This window comes from Cetorhinus maximus, chromosome 11, assembly GCF_964194155.1.
Source record: "Cetorhinus maximus chromosome 11, sCetMax3.hap1.1, whole genome shotgun sequence".
NCBI lineage: Eukaryota > Metazoa > Chordata > Chondrichthyes > Lamniformes > Cetorhinidae > Cetorhinus > Cetorhinus maximus.
In genome coordinates, this window is record NC_135889.1 from 10,946,902 (window position 1) to 10,970,115 (window position 23,214).

General features: G+C 43.3%; 1 protein-coding gene across 2 annotated transcripts in view; it reads right to left on the bottom strand.

Annotated features, from left to right (window-relative positions):
* usp40 (ubiquitin specific peptidase 40) overlaps nucleotides 1-23,214 on the bottom strand; it is a 147,428-nt gene that overhangs the window by 12,793 nt on the left and 111,421 nt on the right. For both annotated transcript variants that reach the window (XM_078551524.1, XM_078551523.1), the window contains exons 22-28: nucleotides 19,619-19,655; nucleotides 17,767-17,831; nucleotides 13,669-13,743; nucleotides 12,472-12,601; nucleotides 6,458-6,552; nucleotides 3,680-3,798; nucleotides 2,601-2,666 (exon numbers count right to left, since the gene is read on the bottom strand). In XM_078551524.1, the coding sequence (XP_078407650.1) occupies nucleotides 2,601-2,666; nucleotides 3,680-3,798; nucleotides 6,458-6,552; nucleotides 12,472-12,601; nucleotides 13,669-13,743; nucleotides 17,767-17,831; nucleotides 19,619-19,655 (587 nt within the window). The remainder of the gene's footprint in view (nucleotides 1-2,600; nucleotides 2,667-3,679; nucleotides 3,799-6,457; nucleotides 6,553-12,471; nucleotides 12,602-13,668; nucleotides 13,744-17,766; nucleotides 17,832-19,618; nucleotides 19,656-23,214) is intronic.

The following is a 23,214-nucleotide window of genomic DNA, read 5'->3' on the forward strand; positions in this document are numbered from 1 at the left end:
CAGCTGGTGTACTTTCTACAAAAGAATAAAACAATTATTCAACAAGAAAAGATGAACTGTATTACGATACTCCTTCACCCACAACTATACCTTTACAGATATATACAGATTTGTAAGGATAACACACATCACAAAAGCTATCTTATACTTTAATGTACACAGTAAGTGCCCAGTCCATGTAAACCTATGGCACCCTGTGGTCAGACACACCGCACTCTGACTTAAATGACAGATACACCTCAACCAGACGCTATGGATCACTCCTCAACTCTCCCCAGATGCTTGTCACACCATGAGCCAACCAGTCAACACTAAATTCCGTCCTTCACACAAGGGTTTCCAATCTTCACTCTCCAAGGCCTTGCTTTGGAATCTTCTCCCAAACCAATGCTTTCTCTCGGATGCCTTCTGCAATGATTCGTCTCCGGGGTTTTGAACTCTCCTTCTGATGTTCCTCTTCCCTGGGTCACCACATGCATTCAAGCTGTCTTCCACGCTCTCTCTCTCTCACTGTCTCAGCTGTCAACAGTACACCACTGCTTCACATGCCCACAGCAAAGAGTTACAGACCTTCAGTTGTCTCTTTTGACTGCTTTCGGCAGCTTCTGTCTCTTTAAATCTGAAGCTTGGCGCCTTTTTCTCTGCCCCTCACTCTTAACTTCGCTTAAAAGAGCCTTTTTCAGGTTCCTGTCCTTCCTTTGACTACAAGGTCTTCTTTGGACTTTCCCTTCTTCCACTCCTTGGATTTTTGGGGTTTTTCTTCACTTGGGACCATTTAGTTCTTTTGGGAAATCTGCAGCCCCCTCTACCAGTGTCTGGACTGTCTGGGGTCCTGGCTTCAACTGAAGTTAAACTGCTGTTTCTTTAGTTCTGTGCGTATGTCTGTGGGAGGAACCTATCTACACCTCCCCCTCCCACCCCCCCATTGCTAGCAACACCACTATTCTTTCTACTCATGTGTTTATTTTTACTTTATAGGGGTTGTAAACGTCTCATTAGAAATGCAAGCAGCCTTTTAAAGTGAAACTAAACTTCCACTTGACCTTTCTTAACAGATACAGAAATACAAATCAAACGTAAACTTTAAAGCTAAAACTCATTCATAACATCCACAAATACAAGTATAACATACTGAAACTATCTCTATTTCCTAACAGTCTAAGTCAGGGTGATATACTGATTGACATTAATGGATCTAGAATTCCAAAACAGGGACTTCCAGAAACAATTTTCACCAGTTTAATCTTAGATTTTTGGATAAAGAATATTGGTTAAAAATATTGGTATGGCAAGATGGTAAGGTACAGTTAAGGAGCATGGCTTTTTTTTAATTCATTCATGGGATGTGGGCACCGCTGGCCAGGACAGAATTTATTGCCCATCCCTAATTGCCCTTGTTCAGAGGGCATTTAAGAGTCAACCACATTGCTGTGGGTCTGGAGTCACATGTAGGCCAGACCAGGTAAGGACGGCTTTTTCCTTCCCTAAAGGACATTAGTGAACCAGATGGGTTTTTACATCAATCGACAATGGTTTCATGGTCATTAGACTTCTAATTCCAGATTTTTATTGAATTCAAATTCCACCATCTGCTGTGGTGAGATTTGAACCCAGATCCCCAGAGCCTTGGGTCTCTGGATTATTAGTCCAGTGACAGTACCACTACACCGCCACCTCCCCCTTTCTCCTCCTCCAAAATATTCTTCTGGAGGCAGCTACAAGAATAGACAGAACTGCCTGGTATATTAGCTGTCTTTTGGATAAGATGATAAATCAAGGACCCATCTGCCTGCTCAGGTGGATATAAAAAAATAGTTCAAAGACCAGGTGAATTAACCCTAGTATCCTGCCCAGTATTTGTCCCTCAAACAACATCACAAAAAAAAAAATTAGCTGGTCATTATCCCTTTGCTGTTTGTATCAGCTTGCTGTGCGTGAAATTGGCTGTTGAGTTTCCTACATTATAACAGTGACTACACTTCAAAAGTATTTCATTGATTATAAAGTGCTTTGAGACGTCTGGTGGTCATGAAAGGCGCTATATAAATGCAAGCCTTTCTTTTTTGGGGTGTCCAAACTACAACCTGTGGGCTACATGCAGACAATCCTCCAGCACAAAAAACCTCAGACAACTCAAATCTTACTTTACTTATATTTCACACTCACTGGTTTATCTTTTTCAATTTTGGAGACCTAGGTTTTTGGAAAGGGTGCCATTAAGAGTGCTGTTGCCTCATTGCTGGATAAATTAAAATCAGGTCATCAAGTCCAGCTGGTTGCAATTTTTAAAAAGAAATAATGGGAATAGTGATTAAACTTTCTATACGGCCAGTTCTCCTGCTTTAACCCAACCTTTATTCATTTTCAGGAACACAGTACACTGTTAATAAAGTGAATTTTAACCATTAGAAAGAAAAAGCAGCAGCTGGTCTTTTTCTCTGTGCAGAAACATGCTCTTCAGAGAATAAAAGTGGTCTCTGTTCACTAAATCAAAGAATGTGGTGGAGATGATGAATCTTTGCAACGACAATCCAGGTCTATCAGCAATGAAACATCCCACTGCAAGCATTGGGCTGAAACAATACAATGAACATACTTACAATAGATGCTCTTCTGCCTGCAGTAGTTGAATTCCAATCTCTGCACTGGCCCCCAGCTTGAATTTGCTGCAGAGACAAAAAGAATAAAACTCAGGATGGAGGCTACCCATGCTTCTCACTTTAACAAATCTCATCATATGGATTCATCCAGTGCACATATAGAATGTAAGGGGGCAGAGTGCAGAATATCAGGAGGACACAAGAAATGGTGAGTGAGGCGAACAATGTGCAAAGACATAAAAACAAACATTTACGGCACTTATGGCATAGAAAGAGGCCATTCGGCCCATTGTGTCCATGTTGCCAGGAAAGAGCTATTCAGTCTCATCTCTCATACCAGCTGTTGGTCATAGCCCAATAAGTTTGTGGTATCTCAAGTGCAGTTCCAAGTGTTTTGTAAACGTGATGAGGGCTTCTGCTTCTATCGCTTAATCAGGCAGAGAGTTCCAGATCCCCACCAACTTCTAAGTGAAAAAATCCTCCTCAATTCCCCTCTAATCTTACCATCAATTACTTTGAATATCACCCCCCGATTATTGACCTCTCCCTGCCAACAGAAATGGTAGGTATATCTCTAAGTTCTCCAGCCCCCATGAAACCAATCATCCAGGCTTGGACATGTATGCAGTTTCTTCATTGTTGCTGGGTAAATATCTTGGAAATCCCTACTTAACATTACCATAGCAGCACCTTTACCACAAGGATCACAACAATTCATGGAGAAGGCTTGCCAATTCTCAGACAGCTAGAGATGGGCAATAAATGCAGTCACATCCAGGGAATGAATAATAAACACATTTCCCATTATCAGAAATTAAGATTCTAGTTGGGGAGAATCTTCTGGCATAAAACAAGTTCAAATACTAATCGCCCTGCCTGTGTTATTATGAGAGCATTATCATCGACAGAACAGTTTCACCATCCACTTTAGTGTGCAAGTACAAATGAGCAAGCTTATTCATGTTGGTGTAAAATGCAAGTCAGGCAGTCAATGTGCTGAAGTCCTGCCACAAGGTTTGAACAAGTTTAGTGTAATTGCCAGGAGATATTTACCCGAGTGACCACCTGCTGGTACTTACCTGAGCTGCTGCTGCTGGTTCCGTAGGATCTTGACAGGGCATTTATTCTCCACCAGCCAGACTCTTAGGAATTCCACTGAAGGGACAGAGGGATCCTGCAGTACAGGCAAGGTCAAAACCTGCAAAAGGAAAACAGTAAGCTAAAAAGATTGGTGTGTACTGTACACAGAGTCAGCAGCATGATTCACCACATATATTCATTCTTTTTGCTTCATATATAAATGTAAGTCTGCACCTTTCTGTAGTTTTTCTTTTTAAAAATTCAACGTTTGTGCTTGTTTTTGCTACGTGCACCCCTTTGGTAAGGACTATACTGGTGGGGAATAGCACTTTTAGTCCAGTGGCAGTCTCAGTTTTCCTAAACGACTTGCAGCAGTAAAACAGCAGTAGTGACGGACTTCAGAAAATGTGGTTCATTAAAGTGCGTAAGCTTTGACCTCAAGAAGCAATCTTCATCTCATTTTCCCATAATTGTGAGATTCTAGCACCCACAATACAGAACGGCAGCAGTTCCCAGCAACATGGAAAGTGAGAGGTTGCAGTAGAGAAGGATTATAACTTTAAATGAGGGCTTTTATTGGCACTGTGAATGTCGAGACAACCCTGCCATCACTTCATTTGGAAAGAAGATAAATGCTGAGAATAACTGGCACCATGTTCTTGTAAGATGGGATTTACAGCTGAGAGAGACTTTGACTGGGCAGAAACGTTTAAAGGAATGGGACGGTGGGAGATAATGCTGGGGGGAGTTTGTCCGCTTTGAAATATTTTTTAAAATGTCATCAGTCCGAGAGATGCCAGTGATGCAGAAACTGAACGAGGGAGTGAAAAACAGTAATGAATTTGAGCTGTCTGATATCACATCAGCTAAACAGGGAGTTGAGAAGAACAGAAGCACCAAGTAAATTCTCATAGCAAGCAGAGAGAAAAGATAACGGTGGGAGAACGGTGAAGCAGAAAGCCCAAGAGTGAATGTATTAGATGTCACTTGTGGCATGGTTATGGAATACTGATGTGCGTGTGTGCAAATATAATTTGTTGTGTGTGAAGCTACTAGCGTGCAGAAGTGCACAGCAAATTTGCACTCAGGGTGGCGACTGTAAGAATGTGGGTTTTTGAGGGTTTTGTGAGGGATTAGGCATTGCAAGAGTTAATCAACCTAAGCTTTCTTCCAAAGGCTTAGTTCTGAATAAACATACTCCCTTGAACTTTCTGCTGATTGCAGGTTCTCGACTGAGTCACAAGTGGCCTTGTTATTGCAAAAACACACTAATTATTGATAGAAAATTGAGGAAAAAGAAAAAAAATCTATAGTTTTTACTTCATATCTGTGACTATGGGAATGTTCAAATTGCAAATCGTTGAAACAGAACCAACTATAAATCCCTTTTACTAATTTTCAGCATTATGCTTTTGCTAGTCAGCAGTTATGTAGAGTGTCCCTTCCACAGACTTATTGGTAGATTAATCACAAACTCAGCAAATGAGAGGCTATCCCTTGGCTTCAGGGGCTTGTATTCGCTAAATAAATAGATAGCTCATATTTTAATATTAAATCTGTCGGTTTATAGTTTTCATTAATTTAATTATTTTATTATTTAAGTTTTATTTCTCTTTTGTCAGGCTTAAGAAAAATGTTAAAAACTAAATTTTAATTAGTTAGAACTCATTGGCTTCAAGGTCCTGGGCTATATCATCACCCTGGAAACAGAAAATGCTTCTACTAAGGCTAAAAGGCAGCTAAGGGAAGCCCAAGGTATGTGCCTGGATTCAGAGCTTGTCATACCAATTATTGGGTAGAATGGGGTACGGAAAGTGCATCATTGGATGGATTTTCTATAGTTCTGATTTTTGGAGTATATCCTAGGAAGTTAAGGTCGTTCTCAGTGTAGAAGGGCCTGGATTGGTACTGATCTGGACAGCTGCAGACATTATATGAGGAGAATGAACAAGAAATGGGTCATGCCTTCTACCTAAAAGGAAAATAATGGATATATTAATTCTCAATTATTCTTTATAAGCTTCTACTAGAATACTGTAGTGCATTAAGTCTCACTTTTGCTCAGATAAAATCTTAACTGTTAGCAATATGGAGTCAGCTTTGAACCATTGAATAGTCTACAGGGATTTCAAATTTCTTAAAGGTCCTTTTGTAGAAGTCTGGATAAGTTGCTGATGTGCATCTAATATATTGTAAGAATTACAGCCACAATGCACCGGTGGTGGGCAGGTTTAATGTTTAAAGTGGTGGTTTGAGCTGCTGATTAAGCAGACTGTTACGGCATGGGTTTGTACCAATTGTCAGCTCAAGATGACCACGCTTGGGATGTGTTTGAGGAACCGACATCCTGGTCACATCTCTGCAGGATGAAAGACGGTGTGCTTAATCCATTAAGCTTCTTACTCGGTGCTTGAAAACATCAGTACCTCCAAGTCATACTTGGTCATATATTTCTGTTCCTTCATCGTTGTGGGTCAAAATTTTGGAACACCCCACTTAACAACAGTTTGGGAGCACCTTCACCACACAGGCTTCAGTGATTCAAGGTGGCAGCTCACCACCACCTTCTCAAAGGCAACCATGGATGGGCAATAAATTCTGGCCCTGCCAATGATGTCCATAACCCAAGAGTATATTAAAAAATATATAAATCTCTGCTAACTAAATGGAGGATCTGCTGATAGGCATCCAAAGCTCTTCAAACTGAAAAGGGTACAGACCTCTTCAAACAGTGTGCAGGAGAATCAAAGGGGAATAAAATTAGTGAGTTAACCTACCTGAGTTTTTAAATCCTCCAGACTAGCTTCCCCAGATATCTCAATATTGCCCATGTACTTGAGCTCAGTGCCCATATACTGTTGTAATGAAAAATCTGCAACACAACACATGGATAAATCAGAATTGCCCAAACACAATTTTGTACAGCTAACTCTTGCTGCTGCTGATCATGGTATTAAACAGTCAAACATAAGAAATTACATCATACAAGGCATATTGTACAATGACTTATCCATTCATAGTAGTGACATACAATAATAGCGTAGAGCTGTTAAGCAATTGTTGAAGAAAAGACATGCTGTGAAGCTTTTCATTTTACACTCATTAGGACAGATGTAAGAATGCCAACTTTCAAAGGGAACAACAATTTATACTGCAAGAGAAGAGTGCTGATTGGTTGGCAAGTGAACTCTGGTTGAGGTATTGCCATGGAGAATGCACCTAGTAACAGTTTTCCCCCAAGCTTTTGTTTAATTAGAAAACGCGCAATGCCTGGACATTTTCTGTTTGCAGAGGACAAACTTTTCACACAGCAAATGATTAACTAGTAGAAGACAGAGAGTTGGGATAAGGGGGGCATTTTCAGGATTGGAACCTGTAAATAGTAGAGTGCTACAGGGATTAGTGCTGGGGCCTCAATTATTTACAATATATATTAATGACTCAGATGAGGGAAGTGAATGTGCTATTGCCAAATTTGCGGATGATACAAAAATAGGTGGGAAGGCAAGTGGCGAGAATGACACAAGGCGTCTACAGAGAGATATAGACAGGTTAAGTGAATGGGCAAAAGCTTGGCAGATGCAATATAATGTGGGAAAATGTGAGGTTAGGCACTTTGGCAGGAAGAATAGAGGAGCTGAATATCATTTAAATGAAGAAAGACTGAAGAAAGCTGCAGCACAGAGGGGTCTGGGAATCCTTGTGCATGAATCCCAAAAAGCTAACATACAAGTTCAGCAGGTAGTAGGGAAGGTAAATGGAATGTTGGCCTTTATTTCAAAGGGAATGGAGTATAAAAATAGTGAAGTCTTGCTAAAACTATACAAGGCACTAGTTAGGCCACACCTAGAATACTGTGAACAGTTATAAGTTATCTATACTTATCTAAGGAAAGATGTACTGGCATTGGAGACAGTCCAGAGAAGGTTCACTAGGTTGATCCCGGGTATGGAGGGATTTTCTTCTGAGGAGAGGTTGAGTAGGTTGGGCCTGTACTCATTGGAGTTTAGAAGAATGAGAGGCGACCTTATTGAAACAGATAAGATTCTTAGGGGGCTTGACAGGGTAGATGCTGAGAGGTTGTTTCCCCTTGTGGGAGAGTCTAGGACCAGAGGGCATAATCTCTGAGTAAGGAATCGCCCACTTAAAACAGGGGTGAGGAGGAATTTCTTCTCTCAGAGGGTGGTTAATCTGTGGAATTCTTTACCGCAGAGGGCTGTAGAGGCTGGGTTGTTAAGTATATTTCAAAGTGGAGATAGGCAGAATTTTAATCAGTAAGGGAATCAAGGGTTATGGGGAAAAGGCAGGAAAGTGGAGTTGAGGATTATCAGATCAGCCATGATCTCACTGAATGGCAGAGCAGACTTGATGAGCCGAAAAGCCTACTTCTGCTTCTATGTACGTCTTATGGTCTTAATGCCACTAAGTAAATTGCTTATTTGGAGAGCCAGTGCAAACACGATGGTTCGACTGGCCTCCTTCTGTGCTGTAAAAATTCTGTGATTGTGTGCAACAGGACCCTGCATATGAACATATGTAGCTTCCAGCAAGCATAAGTGAGCCACATTGTGAGCCCGACTGATAATTTCAAACTGGTTGCTAGTGTAATTCTTTGCACGCTCGGGATTGTTCAGCCAGTGCTATCCAATTGTGGAATCACATCTAATATTGGACAGTGTTCTGAGTTTTGCAAGCATGAGCTGGTTGAGTACAGTCAGTACTCTGCCTGTTGTGAACAGGTGAAGGGACATGGTGTTTGATACGATCCAGCAGTCACTGGGACGTATGGCCTACATACCTGGGATCACATTGGCACTGAAATTCATATACCACATTCTGCATCTGTGTGGTAGGCAGAAAATCTGTTCACAATTGGATAACACTTACTGAGCAATCCCAAGTGTGCTAAGAATTACACTAACAACCAATTTAAGATTATCAGTTGAGCTCGCAATGTGGCTCACTTACGCTTGTTAGAAGCTACATATATTCATATGCAGGGCCCTGTCCTCTCCAAACAAAAGAATATGTCTAGCCATTCCACCTTTTTCATTAAACAAATGCATGGGGGACAACCGTTCCCTGGTGCAACCCCCATGGCAACACCTTGACCAATCGGAGTCGGCTTGCCTTTTTTGAATTTAAACAAAAGCTTGGGGAAATAACTGTTCCCTGCAACGTTCTCCATGGCAACATCTTGACCAGAGTCCACTTGCCAACCATCCAGTACCTTTTTCTCCTGCAGCAAGGAGAAGGTGATGGCATAGCGGTATTGTCACTGGACTGGTAATCCAGAGACCCAGGGTATTGCTCTAGGGACCCAGGTTCGAATCCCACCATAGCAGATAGTGGAGTTTGAATTCAATAAATATCTGGAATTAAAAGTCTAACGATGGCCATGAAACCATTACTGTACAAACACATCTAGTTCGCTAATGTCCACAACTCCCTCAGCTGAAGAATCAGTACTCCTCCATGTTAAACACTGAGGGTGGCAAAGGCATAGAATGTATTCTGGGTGGGGGGGCTTCAATGTCCATCACCAACAGTGGCTTGGTGGCGCCACAATAGACTAAGCTGGCCGAGTCCTAAAGGACATAGCAGCTAGACTGGGTCTGCAGAAGGTGGTGATGAAACCAACAAGAGGGAGAAACATACTTGACCTCATCATCACCATCCTGCCTGCCCCAGATGCATCTGTCCCTGGCAGTATTGGTAGGAATGACCTTGTGGAGACGAAGTCCCTTCTTCACATGGAGGATACCATCCATCATGTTGTGTGGCATTACCACCACGCTAAATGATTTTTAACAGATCTAGCAACACAAGACTGGGCAATCATCAGGCGCTGTGGGCCATCAGCAGAATTGTACTCAACCACAATTTGTAACCTCATGGCCCGGCATATCCCCCACTCTACCATTACCACCAAGCCAGGGGATCAACTCTGGTTCAATGAAGAGTGCAGGAGGGCATGCCAGGAGCAGCACCAAGCATTCTAAAAATGAGGTGTCAACCTGGTGAAGCTACAACACAGGGCGACTTGCATGCCAGACAGCATAAGCAGCAAGTGGCAGACAGAGCTAAGCGATTCCACAATCAACGGATCAGATCCAGTAGTGAATGGTGGTGGACAATGAAACAACTCATTGGAGGAGGAGGCTCCAGAAATAGCTCCATCCTCAATGATGGGGGTGCCCAGCACATCAGTGCAAAAGATGAGGCTGTAGCATTTACAAGAATCTTCAACCAGAAGTGCTGAGCGAGTGATCCATCTCCGCCTCCTCTGGAGGTCCCCAACATCATAGATGCCAGTCTTCAGCCAAATCGATTCACTCCACGTGATAGCAAGAAACTGCTGAGGCACTGGATGCTGCAAAGGCTATGGGCCCTGACAATATTCTGGCAATAGTACTGAAGACTTATGCTCCAAAGTTGCTGCGCCCCTAGCCAAGCTGTTCCAGTAAAGCTACAACATTAGCATCTACCCGGCAATGTGGAAAATTGCCCAGGTATGACCTGCACACAAAAAGCAGGACAAAACCAACCCAGCCAATTACCGCCCCATGAGTCTCCTCTCAAACATCAATAAAGAGATGGAAGGGGTCATCAACAGTGCTATTAAATTGCACTTGCTTAGCAATGACCTGCTCACTGATACTGAGTTTGGGTTCGCCAAGGTCACTTAGCTGCTGACCTCATTGCAACCTTAGTTCAAGCATGGGCAAAAGAGCTAAACCTCAGAGGTGAAGGAGCCCTAGCAAAACTGGAGTCAATGGGATTCAGGGGGAAAACTCTCCGCTGGTTGGAGTCAACCCTAGCACAAAGGAAGATGGTTGTTGGAGGTCAATCATCTTAGTTCCAGGACTGCAGCTGTTCCTCAGGGTAGTGTCCTAGGCCCAACCATCTTCAGCTGCTTCGTCAATGACCTTCCATCCATCATTAGGTCAGAAGTGGGGATGTTCGTTGATGATTGCACAATGTTCAGTACCATTTGCGACTCCTCAGATACTGAGCAGTCCATGTCCAAATGTAGCAAGGCCTGGACAATATTCAGGCTTGGGCTGGCAAGTGGCAAGTAACATTCGCACTGCACAAGGCAATGACCATCTCCAACAACAAAGAATCTAACCATCACCCCTTGACATTCAATGGCATTACCATCACTGAACCCCCCACATCAACATCCTGGGGGTTACCATTGACCAGAAACTGAACTAGCTATATAAATACCGTGGCTACAAGAGCAGGTCAGAGCCCAGGAACCTTACGGCGAGTAACTCACCTCCTGATTCCCAAAGCCTCTCCACCATCTACAAGACACAAGTCAGGGGTGTGATGGAATACTCTCCACTTGCCTGGATGAATGCAGTTCCAACATTACTCAAGAAGCTTGACACCATCCAGGACAAAGCAACCCGCTTGATTGGCACCCCTTCCACAAGCATTCACTCCCTCCACCACTGACGCACAGTGGCAGCAGTATTGTACCATCTACAAGGTGCACTGCACAAACTCACCAAGGCTCCTTAGGAAGCACTTTCCAAACCCATGACCACTACTATCTAAAAGGCCAAGGGCAGCAGATACATGGGAACACCACCCCTGGAAGTTCCCCTCCAAGTCACTCAACATCCTGACTTGAAAATATATCACCATTCCTTCACTGTCGCTGGATCAAAATCCTGGAACTCCCTCCCTAACAGCACTGTGGGTGTACCTACACCACATGGACTGCAGCAGTTCAAGATGGCAGCTCACCACCACCTTCTCAAGGGCAATGAGGGATGGGCAATAAATGGTGGCTTAGCCAGCGACACCCACATTCTGTAAATGAAAAAAGTATAAATTGTTTCCTCTGAAATCTGGCATTCTTGCACCTGTTCTGATGAGTGCAAGACAAAAAGCTTTGACAGCATGTCTCTTTTTTCAGCAATACTCAAGTTCCATTCTACCAAGAGACCATTAAGCAATTCTTCAGTTGGCAAGTTTGATCAGCCTGACCTTTGGTGGTGGGAAATGAGAAATTGTAGCTGGGTTTTTTTTAAATTTACACTTGGCTGAAACCTGATTAGCAACTAGGTAATATAAGTGCTACTTTAAATCAAATATTTGCTCCTGAGATAGATGCCTCTTCCATTCAGTTGAGTGCAGAGGAAGGGGCAGTTTTTGGTACCTATTGAAAGGGTAGAGGACTTAGCCTCCTTCACTGGGGAAAGGCCAGTGCAAAGGTCAGGAACTGGTCCACCAGGTCTCTCAGCCAGCTTAGAATTTCTAGTGGTTTTGTTACAGATCATTGAGGCAGGAGCTTTGAAGTTGGCACATTGCATTTACACAGGACATATATGTCAGTATGTTCAACAAAAAGGAATGGGGAATAAACTGAAAAGAATGTCTGATAGGAATTAATATAAGAACAGAAGTAGGCCATTCTGTTCCACCAACATTTTCGAATAATAAAGTAGAGAGGTGTAATTACCCTAGTCAGTTGCAACTCAGCTTTCCATTAGCTAATCAGTGAGGGACATTGACAGCGGTGATGAACAAATCCATATCCCAAAACATTTCACACACCCAGATGAAGTAGCTCCAACACAGAAATAAGATTTTCTTTTGCAATTGTAGATTCAAGAAAATGATTCAGTGCAGTGTTTTTTATATCTGTCTGCTCATAATTATTCTGAAGATTTCCAGAAATTTCAGTCACACCAACACTCTGCTAGAACCACATTATATCCTGACTTGCAAACTATCACGGAACAACATAGTTTCTCCAACTTTGCTGACCTACCTCTAGCAGTAGACTCAATATTTAAAGCACAGAGCCTATCAGCAATGTTTTCCTGGTCCTCTTGAAAGCGTCCTCTGCTTCCTGAGTTCAGTGGAGGCTGATAGAGCCAGACAGGTAATATCAGGAATCCCTGTGAGAGATACACCAAGAAACTGAAAAAGCACAAAAAGGACACAAAAGAGACTTTTATTTTTAATCTGGCTCTGGCAGTGAAAGCAGCTTACTGTCCGTGTAGGCCAAATCGTGAAACAGAAATCTGCTCTTTCACTCGTCGAATGGGTCTTTTTTGAGCAAGTATCAAACAGGAAGTATAAAGGTTATGGTGCTGGGATTTTCTCCCTGTAGCAGAGAAAGTTAAGCGGAAATTTAATAGAAGTGCTCATAATTATGAAAGGCCTTGATAGAGTAACTAAGGAGATGATGTTTCCACTGAAGGCCAGTAACCAGAGGACACAGATTTAAGATAATTAGCAAAGGAATCAGAGATGGATGAGGAGATCTGGAATGCACTGTCTGAAAGGGTGATCGAAGCAGATTCCATAGGAACTTTCAAAAGGGAATTGAAAATATTCTTGAGAAGAAAAATTGGCAGGGCAGTTGGGAAAAAGCAGAGCAGATGGCTCTTTCACAGAGCTGCAGACAAAGGTTCAATGGGCTGAATGGCCTCCTTCTGTGCTGTATCAGAACAAATCAGGAGAGCATGAAAAACTAGATCTCCACTGAGTTTGCACAGAAAAGGTAGCTTACTTCTGCCAGTGCCAATGGGACTTGCACATTGAGCATTGAAGGGATTACTGTAATGTAAAAGCACTTATGCAAAATCGCTACGACTTAGATAAAGACAAGGAGACAGGAAATGGATAGAAACGGAAATGAAATGCAGTAGGACAATAAAGAAGTAAAGATCAACAAGTGAGGAATGAAGAAAGAGCTTACACATATAGCAGAGTCCAAAATTATTAGAATGTCCAAAATCGTTTTAAAGCCAATGAAGTAATTTGGAAGTACAGTCAATGCTGTAATGTAGGGAAACATGACAAATGTTCAAAAATCACTGAAATAATTAGACTATTTAGCAGTATTGAATGCAAAAATTGAGGAAGTTCAAGGTTTGACGACCACTTTTTCATAGAAGTCTGAAGGAGTGGAATTTGTGGCAGGTTCTTCCAATTGGTTTAATTAGGGTGAGAATTTTACCTTTGGTGGAAGCCTTCCCTCCATGATGACCAGTGTCTCTCCATTGGATATCTTCATGTCTGACAATGTGGCTTCCTACAAACACCAACATAGAAAACAGTAATGTACAACCATAAGATTCCCTCCATTTTCTGCTATTTTCTCCCAATTCCTTCCCCTGAAACCACTGACTGTTGCTTAGGAATGAGCTCAACAAGTACCTGTATTTCACTCAACAGCCATTTTGTACGTGAGCCTAGAAAATGATACTACTGTTGGCCAGGGGCTGCAGCCAAACTGCTGACACATAAGCAAAAGCAACTTTTGAACTGAAGTAACCTGAGTTCAGTCGCTGGCCTGAGCTGGTTGGTACCGGTTTGAATTAGCTGAATTTTGTGAAAAACAAGGGAAATGTGATAAGACACAAGTCCTTATTTAGAAAAGGAGTAATGAGGTAATGCTACCTAAGTCCTTGGGACAGAGCCAATAAGAAGACATGGGCTAGGCGAGCAAGCCTAAACCAACGGGAGAGAGACAGCACAGCTTGAAGAGATAAGATTCGGAATAAGAATGGAGAATCTCGGGCGTGGAACCAGCGAAGACTCCAGTGACCAACCATCGCGGAAATGGAAGAACCTACGTCAGCAACGTAGAGACGACGTCGAAAGAGAGAGAGAGAGAACTGAACGCCTGGCCAGCGTCAGCTCTCCTTTTCAGGTATTAGCTGTTATATTCTGTGACCACTCGGAGTGTCAGATAAATCTAGTGGGTGTGTGTTTAGATCCTAGTTTGGGTATAAAACTGTATAACCTGCTGCAAACTGCAAGTCTATATCTAACCAGACATATAAGCTATATGTATATGATCTAACAGCTTGAATAAAGCGAATTGAGAGTTAAGAGAGAATTGACTCTTCTCCTCTTTGTACTAAGCCAATAACTGGTACCTGTGACCCCTGATCAACACTACTTAACTGCAGGGGTATCAAAATCAAGTTTGATCCTGTCATCTTCACATATCTACTTTCCAGCAGAAGTTACAATCATGGAACTCAAAGCCAAGACCATGGGCATGAAGAATAAAGTCTGCACTCACTGCAATCCCAACTGAAATCAATCAATTCAACAAAAATTTGTGGCTTACACTGCCCTGGCCTCCTCCTGTGCAGTATGATTCGATAATATCTACTTTTTACATAGGAAAAGGGGTTGGCCATTAAGCCCCTCTAGGCTGTACAACCATTAAATTGGACTCCGGCTAATCAGTTTCTTGACTCTTGCCTTGGTTCCATAGCCTTTAATAACCAGGCCTAATAAAAAAAAATTGACCTCAATTCTAGAATGTTCAGTTGGCCCTCGGCCTCAACAGCCTTTTTGTTTTGGGAGAGGGCTGGTGGTGGAGGTAGGCAGGAAGAAAGAGGTCCAGATTTCCACCATACTGAGTGATTAACGTACAGATTTTCTTGATAACCAACATCAGATGGAAGAATGATGATAGAATCTTTAATTCTTTCATTCAATAATGTGGATGTCACCGGCAAGGTCAGCATTTATTACCCATCCCTAATTGCCCTCAAGAGGGCAGTACTGACTTATCTTCTTGAACCACTCAGTCCATGTGGCAAAGGAACTGCCACAATGTTAAGGATGGCATTCCAGGGTTTTAACTCAGTAACAGTGAAGGAATGGTGATATAGTTCAAAGTCAGGAGGTGGAATCTTGTGCCATCCTTCATGGCCAGTTTGGTGGAGGGATTACATCTGGATTAAATCCATGGTGGGAAGGCACGTGGACGGCCTTTTTCACTGCCGCCAATTGAGGCCCCTAAGTGAGCAATTAATGCTCACTTATGGGCCACATCTCGGTGCCGCTGGTACTAACCCAACGGCTACCAGGGCACTCACCACACGGGAAGAACAAGCAGCAAACAACCTGTACGCTCCTGTGGGCGGGGCGGTGGGAGACCCTCATTCAGAAGCACCCCAGTGTCTGATCAAGGGAGGCGGCGTAGGGAAGTGGGAAGGAGCCACTGAAAGTCACACCCACTGCTTTTGCTGCCAACGCCCCCCCCAATCCCCACTCTGTGATCCCCCTTCCACCATCACTCACCTCTGGCCTGAGATCCAACGACAATCCTAGGCTTCGGGCGGATGTTGTACTGGCAGCAGCCACTGCCTCTCTGGTGGCGATGCTGTTCAATACAGCTGTCAGCCTCCAATTGGCTAGTAGCTCTAGATGGGTGGGACTTCTGCCCCAGGTCCTGATCCTGGGAGGAGGCCTGATGCTGGTCTGTCAAGTACTCGAGTGGAATGAGATGCAATGGACCTTCTCTAAAAAAAAGGATGTGGGGCTCTGATCTGCTCTCCAGCTGGTGGGTGAGAGCCTTGTCACCTCCACAAGATTCCGACCAGGATGTGTAGGAATTAGACGGGGATCCTGCAGGTGGTGGTGTTCACACGCACCTGCTGCCCTTATCCTTCTAAGTGGTAGAGGTCTTAGATTTGGAAGACGCTGTCGAAGAAGCTGTGCTGATCTCTGCAGTGCACCTCGTGGATGGTACACGCTGTAGCCATGTACTTCTGTGTTCACAATACTTCCGATAACATTGGGCTTCTAGCTGAACGAAAGGGCCACTTTTTTATGCTTGAGGATTCATGCTATTTTCTCCTCTACCCACCCATCCCCAAATAGCCATCAAGCTTTGAACAGCTTAAAGACGAAACAGGATGAGCTTTCTACTTATAGAACTTACTGCCCCCTTCTACCAAACATGTTTTTTTATTAAAAAGGAAAGTCTCTGCGGGCTGCTATGTATGCTAAATGTTGCATAAATCATTCACAGGGTGATAGTATACGTTGAGGTTCTATATCATAAAATCATTATCGTCTTATGGGAAATCATATTAAAACATACCATGTCAAACAAAAAGATCAATGATGTCTATATAAATCTTCCTCTTTTCCAACACCATTCCTGTGCTAGATTATGTGTGGGCTCCCTGCACCAAAAGCTCTACAGTTCTGAAACCAGCCAGTAGAGGGTACACAAGAATAACCTTAGGAGGAGTCTCTTGAGTTTCCATGGGCAGAATATTGCGCTCATCGAGCAGGCCCGTGCCCGACCCAAACAAGCGTAAAACAACACGTGATGTTTCAGCCAGCGCGTGCGCGGGAGTCGGCGGCGAGTTTGCGGACAATTAACAGGCCCAAAAAGGCCATTAAAGTTGTAATTAAACAAAATTTTTCGCTGCCCATCCAGCCTTACAGTTGGCGGGCAGGCAAAAAGACCAAGTGGCCTTTGGATTTTTTGCCCATGGATGAGGTTTTGATTAGTGATTTAAAAAAAAAATAAACAATTTTCAAACTAATTTGTAACATATCCCTGCTCATGTGACAGTCACGAGGGAACATGTTATTAACATTTTTAAATTCTTAGCTTCAGCTCCCTGAGGTAGCTCTCCAGGAGCTTTTACTGCGTGCACCCATGTGCATGAGTGAAGTTCCGCGATTGCCCTCCTCCTCCCACAGTCCCTCATCCCCCCCCCATACAGGCAGCACTGAGCGATTCACTCTGGCTGGCCATTAATTGGCAAGCCAGCGTGAAATAGCGGTCGCAGCCGGCAGTCTGATTTGTGGCCGCTTCCGCTCACTCTTGCCCGACGACCAGAAAATCTTGACCCACGTGACGAAGCAACCAATTCTGGCTCATAACTTACCCCAAGCAACGCAGCCAAGTATGAGGGATGGGGCCTATGGAAGTAAACTCAGGTCCCAGAAGATCATTCTGTTTGGTGATGCCCAGACGTCTGGTGGTAGCCAGAGGTATAAAACATGCCTCCACAGTTACACGATTTTAAATTAGAATTCAAGATGCGGAGGGCATGCAGACGCTTTCTAACCATTTTCTTTGTCTGAAACCTAACAAATTACTGTAAATATGTACTTTGTGTGATCTTAACTGTACTATTTGCTTTCATTCCAATTGCTTAGTGGGATGAAGATGTACTCTTACCAACAATACCACTGGTATCACAATGGTATCGTAAGGCAAATGAGTGAGCGATGCTAATTTTAATATTGTACCTTTGGGGTAGAGCTCATTTCCACCTCATCAACTTACTTCATCTTTCAAAATCTCTCCAGCATCATAGCACCAGTCAGTTTTCCTTAAGTGCCAATACTCTCCTGTAAATAAATAGCAAGAGTTTAGCAGAACACACAGAGGGAGCCTTTTAAACTTTTAATAGCACTGACAACTCCTCCAGAGGCAGTATGCTTTCACTAAAAAGCTAGATGTGTTTGCTGATATCACCTTTTTAAAAATATGGGCCAGAATTTTACGTCCCGCGAGCAGGCGCGCCCCCGACCTGTCCAGCCGCAAAATAGCACGAGAATATGTTGGGCGAGCACCCCAACATCATCGCGCACCCGCATATCTCGCACAGCCGTGGGAAGTGCGCCCACCGACAATTAAACAGTAAATTAAGCCCATTAAGGAGGCAATTGAAAGCGATTTTTCGTGGTCCGTCCACTTTTATGGTTGGCGGACGTGCCATTTTCCCAGGCGGCCCTTTTGCTCGAACCTCAGTCAGGGCAGAATGAAACCTCCATGGGGAAATAATATAAAGAGGGATATTTGGGGAAGGTTGTTTTATTTTTTAAAATGAGGTATGCTTTCAGGTGCTTGATTGTGCTGCGTGGACATACTTTGCAGCATTTTTGTTGTTTCGTTTATTCTGTGGAGGTCTGCAGCTCCCTGCCTTCAGGTAGATCAGTGGAAGCTCTCAGCAGCACCCGTGGTGACGCTGGTGCCCGCCCTCTTACTGCTCCCACCGGCAGTGCTGAGCCTTTCTCAGCGTACGTTTCACACTGGCTGGCTGTTAATTGGCCAGCCAGGGTGAAATCACGGTCGGGGGTCAATTATGGACGGGTACTTGTTTCCCGTCTGCTTCCGGGCCTGCTGATCGCGTGCGCCCACCGAACGAAAAATTCAGGCCATGCTTTCATTGCTGCAAGTGTTCTATGTAACTAATACATTGATTTTACTGAATCCTTTATTGAAGGGCATCAGCTCACACAGGGTAACTGCAAAAGACAGAAGGTGTCTTCCAAATTTGCTGATCATAGAAAGGAGTATTGATTTAGTCTTCAAAATCTTTATTACCTTACCTTCCTACGACTGAATGCTTAATAATATCTGAAATAATGTTGGTTCCCAGTAATCCATTGCAGATTAAATTCTGGTAATCTTGTGATTATTATGCTGCAAATTCAATCTTGCTGCATGAAAGTCACCCTGTATTACTGAATGGTGAATGTGACAGACTTATGCACACTGACATAGCCACACCACTTCTCTTTGGAATACATGCATTCTAGGTGGCAACAGGTCAGGCCCTTTTCACTTTTACAATGTTTCACACACAGATTGATACCAATATATACTAGATTACTAAATCTGTCATGATAAAATGTAGGAATTATAGTATCTTTGAAAGAGTCAAACAAAGTGAAGATTGGGTGACGCAGGATGAGAAATATAGTTTACCTTTCAAACTGAACCAATGTGTTAAACTTTCAATTATGTCCCTAAATGTTGGTTCCCCAAGGCAGCATTTAGACAAAAAAGGGTCAGAAGTTTGGACTATTACTGGTATGAACCTGTGGTTTCACATCTCACTTTAAGCAGAATCCCGAGGAAAATACATCTGCCACTCTGAAGTCATAAGAATCATACAGCACTGAAGGAGGCCATGCGACCCACTGTTCCCGTGTTGTCTCTCAGAAAGAGCTACCCAATTAGTCTCATACCCCTGCTCTTTCTTCATAACGCTGCAAGTGTTTTTCTCCTTCATATTTTAACAGTCCTTGTCCCCTGTACAAATTAAGATTCAAAATATTACAAATAAATCCAGGCTGCCATTTTAGCCGTGAAGTTACATGCTGAAGAGGACACCATCATTCATATATACCTGCTAATCCAGCTTTCTCCAACATCAGCTTCAAGCACTGGAACAGAAGAGACAACAAATTTAACTGAAAAACATGTGATATAACAACAACTTGTATTGATGTAGCACCACTGATGTTAAAAAAAATTCCAAGGCACTTCACAGGAAGTGAAATAAAGAAAATGGATTGTCAGCTATTTAGAGTAGTGACCAAAAGCATGGTCAAAGCCATGAGTTATAAAGAAGGCCTTAAAGATGAAGATTGAAGGATTTAGGGAGGTAATTCCAGTATTTGGGGCATAGGTAGTTGAAGACACAGTTGCCTTTGGTGGGGTGAAGCGAAGGGAAAATGTGAAAGGGGCCAGTGTTGTGGAATGGGGTATGGGTGGTTTGCGCAGGAGGGTGTGGAGGAAATTGGAAAAGAGAGTAGGGGTGGTGGAATATGTGATATCATGAGGATGACAAAGTTGAGGATTTTAAGTTTGAGGCATTAGAGTATCAGGAACCAATGAAGATCAGAGAGGGCAGAGGTGATGGGATGGTTCTGGATAAGCTGCAATTTACACGGGATCACCCTCGATCCTAACAGCTAATATGCCTCCTATGCCAATTATTGCAAGTGCAGCACAGTCTGTTGCGGGTCACTAATCAGAAGCTCCTGCTCTGAAACACATCAATTAAAGCAATTCCAAAAAGCTAAGGAGACATTTTGCATTCAGCAAAATCTTCCGACCTCCAAATTGCTGAGACTAGACATCCGATTGAAGATGCGCGTCAGGACCCTGTGAAAGCTCTGACGCGCAGACCTATGCGGGAATTGCCGAGGAATCTTAAACTTCTGATGGGCAATTTCCCTGCTCCCTGGGTCTCTCCATGAACATCTCTGACTCTAAGCTAGAGTCGGAGACTTTGGACAGTTCCTCTTTACTTACCTGTATAGTAACCCAGGAAATATTAGACAGATTAGAACCTAGTCTAACACCCGAGTGCCCCCTGAACCCCAGACTATCGCGCCTCCCCCCCCACCGACCCGACTAACCCTTCACCCCTACTACCATCCCCAGCCAGACCCGACTACCTCTCCTGACTCGCCGACTACCTCTCCTGAGCTGACTAAACATTCGTCCACCTACCGCCTCACCCACTCCATCCATCTACCCATTCATCCACTCACTCACCCACCCACCCATCCATCCATTAACATTCAGACTGGACCATTAAACTCACCATATGGCAGTTACCAAAAAGGGATGTGTCCCATCTTCCCCCGACTACTCTGCTATATGGGAGTTCCCTGATGGACGCGGCATTGCGCATTTCTGTGACAGCTGGGATTGCAAAATCTCAGAGGAAATGCACAGCAGTGTTGAGCTGGGGGAATGTTTGAGCATGGCGGCAATCCGGTCATCAGTGCCACTGTTTGGAAAATCTGGGCCAATGTGTTGGTCTGTAGTCCTGCTCTCACGTGCATGCCTATTAACGCAGGGAATGCAGTGGCTTAGCAAACTGCTCAATCACATGGCGGCATCCAGCCCAGGCAGGTGGAATGAAAATGCACTCCTACCACTGGCTGCAAGAATCCTGCATGAAATGCGTTGGGCATTCTCAATCCACTACCATTTGGGCATGGTCCCCAGCATGAAACTGTTCATAACCTGCCATGAATTGGAAATCTGCCCTAGAAATAGAAACCATCACACTAGTGCCTTCTGAGCATGGGCACAGTAAAGACCTTACATCAATGTAACTTTACTTACTTTATTTTTAATTACACTTCCCCTTCCTAATAAAAATCTCACCAACCTCCTAAAGGGAACATGACACAGGTCTGGTATGATGTTATAATTGTGGCGTCATACAGGAATATCTGCAATACCCCATATAACATATTATACAGTGTACAATACTGGAATGAGAGAGGCTGAAGACAAAAAGACAGAAAATTAGTGGCTGAAGGCAAAAAGGTCTGAAAATTTTTTGTGACAAGGAATTATGAAATTATAAGCACTTTTTATGATCTGTAATGAATGTAAATGCTTCTAGGCCACTTCCAATGGATGGAATTATTAGGCTTCAAATGGGTATAAACATTAGTTATCCCTTTGTTTACCTTCTATTACTGTCAAAACTGTGCAATTGTATCAAATCACCAAATTGACCTCAGCATTTCAACACACGTACACATTATAGTGCATAGGGCAAAGTATTTTCCAAAAATCTCAAATCAAAAGAGAAATCAGCTAAATCATGAGAAATATTCGTATCTGATCAGGTTCACACAAGGGTAATGGGGTGGTCTGCTCTAAATACTGGTAGCAATCATATAATGACTACTGCAGCTGCAAGTGATTTAATTGCTGGATTTGTTCACCTATTAACTACATGAAATGTTTGGACCGCCAAACCTTTGAACATCATTTGACGGACCAAGAATTGTAAAAATACCATGAGATGAATGCAGTTGGGCTTATTTATGGACTCTAAATCTAACAGACAGCTGATTTGGCCGGGTTGCTGACTTTCCAGTTACCTCATTATAAAGGTACAGAATATGAACCCTGCTGAAGTATCAGCGATATCCGTGTGATGTGAGCAGGTTGTGCCTCCTTCACTCAACAGCCAGCATTGGGTATAGCAAAAGCTATGAGGCCTGACAAATTTCAGCAGTACTATCGAAAACTAGTGCTCCAAGACAGACACTTTTCCTAGCAAAGCTGTTCTAGTAGAGCTAAAACACTGGTATCTACTCAGCAATATGGAAAATAACCCAGGTGTGTCCTGTCCATAAAAACCAGGACAAATTCAATCCAGCCAATTACTGTCCCATTGGTTGACTCTCAATCATAAGCAAAATGATGGAAGGTATTGTCGACAGTGCTACCAAGCAGCACTTACTCAGCAATAACCTGCACAGTAATGCCAAATTAGGTTCCGCCAGAGCCACGCAGCTCCAGACCTCAATGCAGCCTTGGACCAAATATGGACCAAAAGAGCTGAATTCCAGAGGTGAGGGGAGAGTGACTGCCCTTGACATCAAGGCAGTATTTAACCAAGTGAGGCATCAAAGAGGCCTAGTCAAAACTAAAGTCAATGGGAATCAGGGGAAAAACTACTCACTGATTCGAGTCATATCTAGCACAAAGGAAGATGGTTGTGATTGTTGGAGACCAATCTCCTCAGCCCCAGAACATTGGCTGCAGGAGTCTCTTAGAGTAGTGCCCAAGGTCCAACCATCCTCAGCTGTATCAATAATGATCTTCCCTCCATCGTAAGGTCAGGTGAGGGTAGGTTTGCTGAACTACACACACTGTTCAGTACCATTCGTGACTCCTCGGATACTGAAGAAGTCTGTGCCCATAGCAGCAAGACCTGGAAAACATTCAGGCTTGGGCTGTTAAGTGGCATCTGGTGCGCCTCACAAAGGTCAAGCAATAGCCATCTCCAACAAGAGATAATCTAACCATCTCCCCTTGACCTACAACAGCATTACCTTTGCCGAATATTCCATATCAACATTGTGGGGCTTCCCATTGATCAGAAACTGAACTGGACCAGCCTAATAAATACTGTGACTACAAGCACAGGTCAGAGGCTTGGAATTCTGCAGAAAGTAACTC